This window comes from Salvia hispanica, chromosome 4 (assembly GCF_029641045.1).
Source record: "Salvia hispanica isolate PSC_SH4W2 chromosome 4, Shi_PSC_v1, whole genome shotgun sequence".
Taxonomy (NCBI): Eukaryota; Viridiplantae; Streptophyta; class Magnoliopsida; order Lamiales; family Lamiaceae; genus Salvia; species Salvia hispanica.
The window spans coordinates 38,731,195-38,739,226 of record NC_142695.1 but is presented as its reverse complement, the minus strand read 5'-3'; the positions used below and the strand labels follow the sequence as shown (position 1 = coordinate 38,739,226).

Sequence of the window (8,032 nt, the reverse complement as noted above, 5' to 3'; positions counted from 1 at the left end):
GACATCTTGAAATGAGATGGAGGGAGTATATTTTCATATAATTAATAGTGGCTTTACATGGTAATTTATGTTAAATTTGGACATATACAAAAATTTTAAAAAATAAAATCTCTAAAAAATTGGTTTTAGGGGCTAAAGCCCCTTGTTAGCTACACTTGTGTCCGCCTATGGGTACATGACGATGTTAGGCTGCATCAATGGGAAGAATACCAAGGAGAGATATGATAGTTAGCTCAAGATGAGGAGGATATGTTGTATATGACAATCAACTTTGGAGTGATGGAAAGGAGATGTATAACTCGGAAAAAATGATTTTTCATTAAAGATCTAGGTGAGGCTAATCAAATTTTAGATATGTGAATTAAGTATCATAAAGTGTGAAGACTTAGAAATGTGTGATATCTCACAATCCAACAGATCCAGAGGATTCAACTAGTTCACAAAGGTTAGAAGATCATGAAACTATCAAATAGGGGTCGTTGGGTGCACTCTATTTCTTCAAAACCTCAACCCACTATACTACAACTAGCACAGGGAAGTAAAGGATCGATCCCACGAGGACGGACGTGTTACAAAACTGCATTTGGGATGTTTTGGGAAAGGGGGTTGGCTGCTGCCACGCAATTTGTGGGTCAAGTACTGAAACTACTGGGTCTGGGAGATTTAAACTACTTTACTCTACCTACTGGGTCTAAGAAATGATAACGTACGGAACATGCATGACTTAGAGAAACAAATCATTTGAAAGTTTTATAACAACTGGAGTTAAACTGACTAGAACGACTTTCCTAATTTAGACAAACAAAAGTAAAGCAAATAGTGGGGACCAATTTCCTTAAACGACCAGGGTCTGGAAAAGCATGCAGAAAAGTAAAAGACATGCAGAAAGTACTGACAGAGTCTGGGAGAACATGCAGAAAGTACTGACAAAAACAGATCTGATTCTAACTACCAACAAACTTCATCTCTTTGGGAATCAAACGAGAATAGCATATAAAACAGAGCATTAAACACCATGAAAACAGAGCAAACTTCAGATCTGAACTTAAAACGAGAAATTAAAGCTGAAACTAACAAATCTACACTACTGGATCTAGCAGATGAAGAAACATAAAGTAAATAGCCATAATCATGCATAATGTAAACAGCAAACACCAGATCTACGAAACTTCGACTCAAATCCACCACGAGTCAACAAATCCAAACATCTCTATATGTAAATCCACAGCCTCCAACAACAAACCAACATATCTAAGCTCCAAACATCCAACAATCAACAAGAACGAAAGCGAAAAACAATAAATAAACATCAACTCAGCGAGATCCAACAAAAACCAACATAAACTTCCATAATAACGAGAAATAGTTCAGATCCAGCAAATCCAAGTCAGAAATTAGAGTTACGAAACTTAAAACCAACAAGTACTTGAAATGGAAGCAAATTAAACAAAGCAAGGTAAATATTGTTTCTTCGCCTTCACAAGGCGGTGTTACACGACAACAATATGATGAGAACCACGACGACGGCCAGAAATCACCCCATCTCCAAGTGCGCAGCAAGTGAAACGAGTTTGAAGTGTGAAAAACAGGAATGAAACGAGGAGCCTCCAAAAGTGAGCTAAGAGAGTGTGCGTAGAAGTCCTCCTTCCTCCTTAAGGTTGAGCTCTTTATATAGGTGAGGCTCTGATCCCTAGGGCATCCTTTTTGTGATTTGACGCTTGTGTCCTTGAATAAGATGCTCTAAAATATCTGCTCTTTGCTCCTTTATGCTCCTGTCGTCAACTTCTGATCCTTCAGGTCTGAACGACGACATCTGAATTTCACTTCAATTTCATCTCTTTTGCATCTGCCAGGTCAGGTAACAACAACTCCTTGTGCCGGCAGATTTATTACGCACCTGAACTTAGAAATATAGATTAGCGCCCCAAATGCACAGAATTTTAACCCAAAACCAAGGCATGAAACGGGTCTTATCAAAGTGACAGATAAATTAGCGGCTTGCATTAATAAGATTCTTGGAGGATATAACTCGAGTAGTTTTGGGTTGGTTTAAGTTCGAAGCAAGTAAGTGTGTTTGTTGATACTCAATTTAAGATGTAGAAAATGAAATGATGAGAAAATCTTGTATAAAAAGGCAAATTAGACTCCACGAGTATCGGAACTTTATTATCACCAGTAAGGTGTAGATCAAAATTGTCGTACCAATCATCATATTGCAGGTACACATATTATTAGACAAAGTTAATGTCAGTTCTCCTTCGTGAGCTCTCACCTAAAATAAGAGCAATTATAACTTATTCAATATTGTTTAAAATTAAGTAAATAATATTCAATATTGTTTAAAATTAAGTAAATAATATTTAATATAAATAAATAATTAAATTGTGGTTAGAGTTGGAAAATGTGCACGTATAAGAGATGAACTCAATAAATTGTTAACTCTTTTTATAAAGTTAACTAGAGCAAGGCGTAATCGTTATACTAGTATATAAGTGATTTGCTTGAAAGTATATCTTTTTTTTTTGTTAACTAAGGCATCCAGAGCTTGAAAACAAATCAAAACTATCGAATATAAGAATCGCATAATTAGGGATATACTCACTCCGTCCGCCATTAGGAGTCCCATTTATGGGTGGCACGAGTTTTAAGAAATGTTAAGAAAAGTAAATGGAAAAAAGTTAGTGGAATAGGTGTCCCATTTGTATTATTAGTTTTAAATAAAAAGTGAGTAGAATGAGTTAGTGGAAGGTGAGACCCTATTACTATATATGGTAAAATTGAAATGGGACTCTTATTTGCGGACGGACTAAAATAGAAAAACGGAACTTCTATTCGCGGACAGATGGAGTATAAGGAAATAACTAAATAGAATATGTATCAAAAATATTTTCTCCAATCTATCGCCGAAGAGAAAATTTTCAATCTAATCTCCAATACATAAAATATTATTTCATCCGTCTCACAAGATTTTAGGAGGTTTTATTTTATATGTTAATTAGAGAGAGAAAAAATATATTTTATATATTCATGTGAAAGATAATTTTTTTCAAAAATGAAAATATAACTTTTTTGAAGGATAAATTAAAAAGAAAAGTACGACGTCCATTATAAGATGAACAGGGTACTTTTCTTCATTTATTTGGAGAGGGATAAATAAAATATTATTCTCTATTTATTTGGGGAGGGGAAGTTGACTAGCTACTCGTATTTGCAGAGAGCATAAAGAGCATTTAAAATTGGTACCAAAGTACAATTTGATTCGAGAATAAACAACGAATATTATTTCAAATACAGTACAGCTCAATTTGTTTTTAAATAATCAAAACAGAGTTTTAATTATAGTCTCGTGCACAAGCTTAAATTAATTAAGATCAATCTTTTGTTCCTCCACATCGCCCAACCACCTTAAAAAATTAAACAAAAACAAACAAAAAGAAATGCAGAATAATAATGAGTGAAGATAAATACGACAATATTGATTAAATAGATGTAGCCATCACTTATGAAGCAGTGATGGTGATGGTACGGGCAATCGAGGCTCCAATTTCATCAAATAATATACATCTACTTTCACGATTATAATTTTTATTATCTTTAAGAAAGAAATAGTTGTCCTCTAATCTAATTAATTTAGCACAGAATAACACTTAAGAAAAGAGAAAGAAGAAAGTGTTTCCAATTCGTTGATAAAGTTGAAAAAGATGGAAGATAATATAAATATTGACAAGTAATCTTTTTTGAGTCTCCTTGTGAGAGCATCTTTGCGTTATTAGGCTTTAATTTATGCCTTTATTTTATCCATTTTTAATGAATCTACGATGCCTAAATATCTTCACTTCCTTCTAAGTAGATTTGAATAAAGGATGCATTTAGCTTTGATTAATGTTAAATTAATCCAACGATTGGCATGCATCGGTTGAAGAGAAAAATCGTACTTGATTAAAAAGAAAGAAAACGGCAACTACCCAAATAATTGATTCGATGCAGTTGCAACAACTGTTGCATAGTTAATCGTTACTTAATTTCATTAATTCAGAAATAATTGCGTACAAGAAAAACATGAAAGCTCTTTCACTATATGTATAATATTGGGTTTAAGTATACCTCGTAATCGACAACTAATTGAAAAATATAATCTACTATCGAATGGAGTACTATTTTCGTTTAAGATAAATGTTCTTAAATTTTGTAAAGTATCATTAAAATGTCACGAGGTCCATTTCTCAGTTTCGGACGCGGCATATTAATTGTCACACTGAAATTACAATTGAACTTTTTTTTTTTTTTTAAAATACATAACCTAATTGTAGATGTTGAGTGATGGCATCGTTCAAGACATTTTTTTTTATAAAATAAAAATATTGATTTTGTAATTTAAAAGTAATATTTTCCTCTTTAAAAAGAATTGTATCAAAATAGTATATTTTCCCTTTTCGAATGACAATACCATCCCTGTAAATAAAAACAATGAGTGAGATTTTGGTGACAAACAAAATCCAATGTAGATCCAACAGCAAATGGGGTATGCACAACTCAAAGTGAGGTTGCAAGTTGTTAACTTGTTATCCAGATGTTGCATTTGACAAGATCAATTTATCATATAAATAATAAATAAATAAATAGCACATATTTATTTTTTAATACTCTTTCTATTCCACAAGAGTATGTACTTTTGGTTAAGCATGAATTTTAATACTTCATACAATTAGTAAAGTAAAAGAGATAGAAAGATCAAGAATGAGTCTCACCTCAATAGAGAGAAAAATGGTTTCAAAATTAAAAAATTACATACTTTTGTGAGGCAAACCAAAAAGGAAAGAGTGCATATTCTTATAGGACGGAGGGAGTATATGTTAGCCCTCATTGATATAATGTACTCCCTCTTTCCGCCATTTATAGTCACATTTTTACTCGGCACGAGTTTTAAGAAATTATTTGACTTTATGAAGAAAAATAGGAAAATGAGTTAGTGGAATGCGAGCTCCACTTTTCTATGATTGTTTTGTAAAAGAGTGTGAGTGTAAGAGCATCCTCATCCGTGCTCTTAGCTAAGAGCACGGAAGTGGGCACAAACGCACTTTTACTCCTTGTCCTTAGACTATGTTTATCGGTGGGGTGGGTCGACCGCCACCTCACCCCACCTTTAAAAAAAAAATAAAAAATCAATAATATTGTCTCAATCTCAAGTAGACCACGGTCTCTCTCCACCCAAACACCAACCAGGCGGTCTCCATTCCATCATCCAATGAGATTGTGCCAAATGGCACAATCTCATTGGTTGATATATATATACTTTTAAATTAATATATCTTTAATATAAAATATTATAAAATTATAAAAATTATATCAAAATTCATAATTTTTCTTCCTCTATAAATAGAGACCACATTTGCTATAGTTTGCACACAAAAAAAAATATCTCTTTCCTCCTCCTATAATCTTCTTGTTTGATAAAATTTCATATTTTTAAGCTTACTTTGTTGCTAACTATGGATGATGATGAGAATAATATATTCTCCGATTCCCCAAATTTCTATCCTTCCCAAAACTACAACCCTTCCCAAAATTTTAATCCTTCTCAAGATTATTTCCCTAGTTTTGATGATTTTCCAAATTCTGATCAATTCCAAAATTCATTTCAAAACCAACATTCAAGCCAAGTCATATCACCAACCAACTTGAGTGCTTCAAACACTCCACATGATTGGAGTGAGCAAGAAGACATGTCATTAATGTCTGCTTATTGTTTCGTGAGCAGGGATGCAATTGTTGGCACCAACCAAACTAATGCCCATCTATGGCAAAAGGTTCTTGATCAATATGAGGAAGCAAGAAAAGAAAATCCAGGAATGGGCCAACAAAGAAGTTTAGAGTCATTGAGACAACGCTACAAACGACTCAACACAAATGTCACAAAGTGGATTGCTGCATACAAAAAAGCACATGATCGAGCTACAAGTGGCCAATCTAAAGAGGACATTGAGAAAGCCGCTCAACAACTGTATGGTAAGAGAAAATTTACTCACCATAAGGTGTTTGAGGAGGTGATGAGATACAATCCTAAGTGGGAATTGAAATTGAATAGTACTGGTTCAACGCGTTTCCAGCCAGATGAAGATAGTCTTGAAGAAAGTCGTGGGAGCTCAAAAAGGTCGAGGACTAGTGAGGAAGGAGGACCTCAAATTGACTCCATTCCTGAGAGTCGTTCTTCAACATTGCAGCGTCCTACCGGAAGAGATCAAGCTAAGAGTAAGGCTAAAAGAAGAGGCAAAGAAGTTGCAACGTCTTCATATACAATCCCTAATGATTTCACTGCAGCACTGCGTGAAATGAGAGTTACACGTGAAAGGGAATGTGATATTCAAGAACGGAAGATCAAAGCAGCTAGTGATATTCAGGAACGGAACATCAAGGCAGCTATCCTTACTCCGCTGATGGCTAGGAGGGACTTAACTCCAGAAGAAGAAACGTTGAAACGCAATCTAATAGCAGAATTATTTGGGAATTGATCGTAGTTTATCTGTTTTCAATGTATGTTTCTTATTATGCAAATTTCAACTTCTGTTGCTTAGTGTGTAATCTTCAATTTCTGTTGCTTAGTATGTAATCTTTAATTTATGTTGCTTATGTAATTTCCAGTTTATGTGATAAGCCCTTCAATCAAAGTATGACTACATGACATTACAAGTGGGGGTGGAATCCAATGACATCCCATGTGATCACGAAAATCAAAGTGTGACTATATGACAAGTCATTTTCTATCAAGTGGGGGTGGAATCCAATGACAACCCATGTGATCACGAAAATCAAAGTATGGCTACATGACAAGGCATTTTCTATCACAAATGGTGGTGGAATCTAATGACATCCCATGTGATCACGAAAATCAAAGTATGGCTACATGACAAGGCATTTTCTATCACAAGTGGTGGTGGAATCCAATGATAACCCATGTGATCACGAAAATCAAAGTATGGCTACATGACAAGGCATTTTCTATCACAAATGGTGGTGGAATCTAATGACATCCCATGTGATCACGAAAATCAAAGTATGGCTACATGACAAGGCATTTTCTATCACAAGTGGTGGTGGAATCCAATGATAACCCATGTGATCACGAAAATCAAAGTGTGACTATATGACAAGTCATTTTCTATCAAGTGGGGGTGGAATCCAATGACAACCCATGTGATCACGAAAATCAAAGTATGATTACATGACAAGTCATTTTCTATCACAAGTGGTGGTGGAATCCAAGGACAACCCATGTGATCACAAATGATAGTAGTGGAATCCTATGCTCAACAAATTACTTCTATATATTTACTTATATGCTTCAAGAAAATTATACACAAATCCTCTCACGATTATTGAGCCAACTCTCCCTAAAAAATGTCATCAAGTTCTAATTTTGAAGCTTTCAATCTTCTTGAAGACAATGAATGGGAAGAAAAAATTGTTGAACAAAATCAGCAACTCGATCAACTAATCGAGGATATAGCTATTTGGCCAACAACCTTGCCTTCACAACCTACAACCCAGACGGCTAGAGCTAAAAGGAGATACATTGAAAGGAAACGCGAAGAGGGTCATGATATTATTTTCGAGCAGTACTTTGCTGAAGATCCAATCTATCCTCCAGATATTTTTCGAACAAGGTATCGCATGCGAAAACCTTTGTTCGAAAAAATAATGAACAAGCTCATCGACACCGACAACTTTTTTGTGCAGAAGCGTGATGCTACCGGTCGACTTGGTATGTCTGCAATTCAGAAATGTACAGCAGCGATGAGGATGTTGGCCTACGGGGCGGCGGCCGACTTGCACGACGAATATTTGAGAATGAGCGCACAACTCATTCGCAAATCTCTCATCAAGTTCGTTGAAGGTGTAATCTCTAACTTCGGCGATGAGTACTTGCGAAAGCCCACCGAAGAAGACTTGGCAAGACTTCTGCATATTGGAGAACAACGTGGGTTTCCAGGCATGTTGGGTAGTATTGACTGCATGCATTGGGAATGGAAGAATT

At 35.1% G+C, this 8,032-nt stretch overlaps 1 protein-coding gene across 1 annotated transcript; it reads left to right on the top strand.

Annotated features, from left to right (window-relative positions):
- The first annotated feature begins 5,489 nt into the window (after positions 1-5,489).
- Positions 5,490-6,651, top strand: LOC148928602 (uncharacterized). Its single transcript, XM_089069563.1, has one exon. The coding sequence runs from the start codon at positions 5,490-5,492 to the stop codon at positions 6,507-6,509; it is 1,020 nt and encodes a 339-aa protein (XP_088925689.1). The 3' UTR covers positions 6,510-6,651.
- The last annotated feature ends 1,381 nt before the right edge of the window (positions 6,652-8,032 follow it).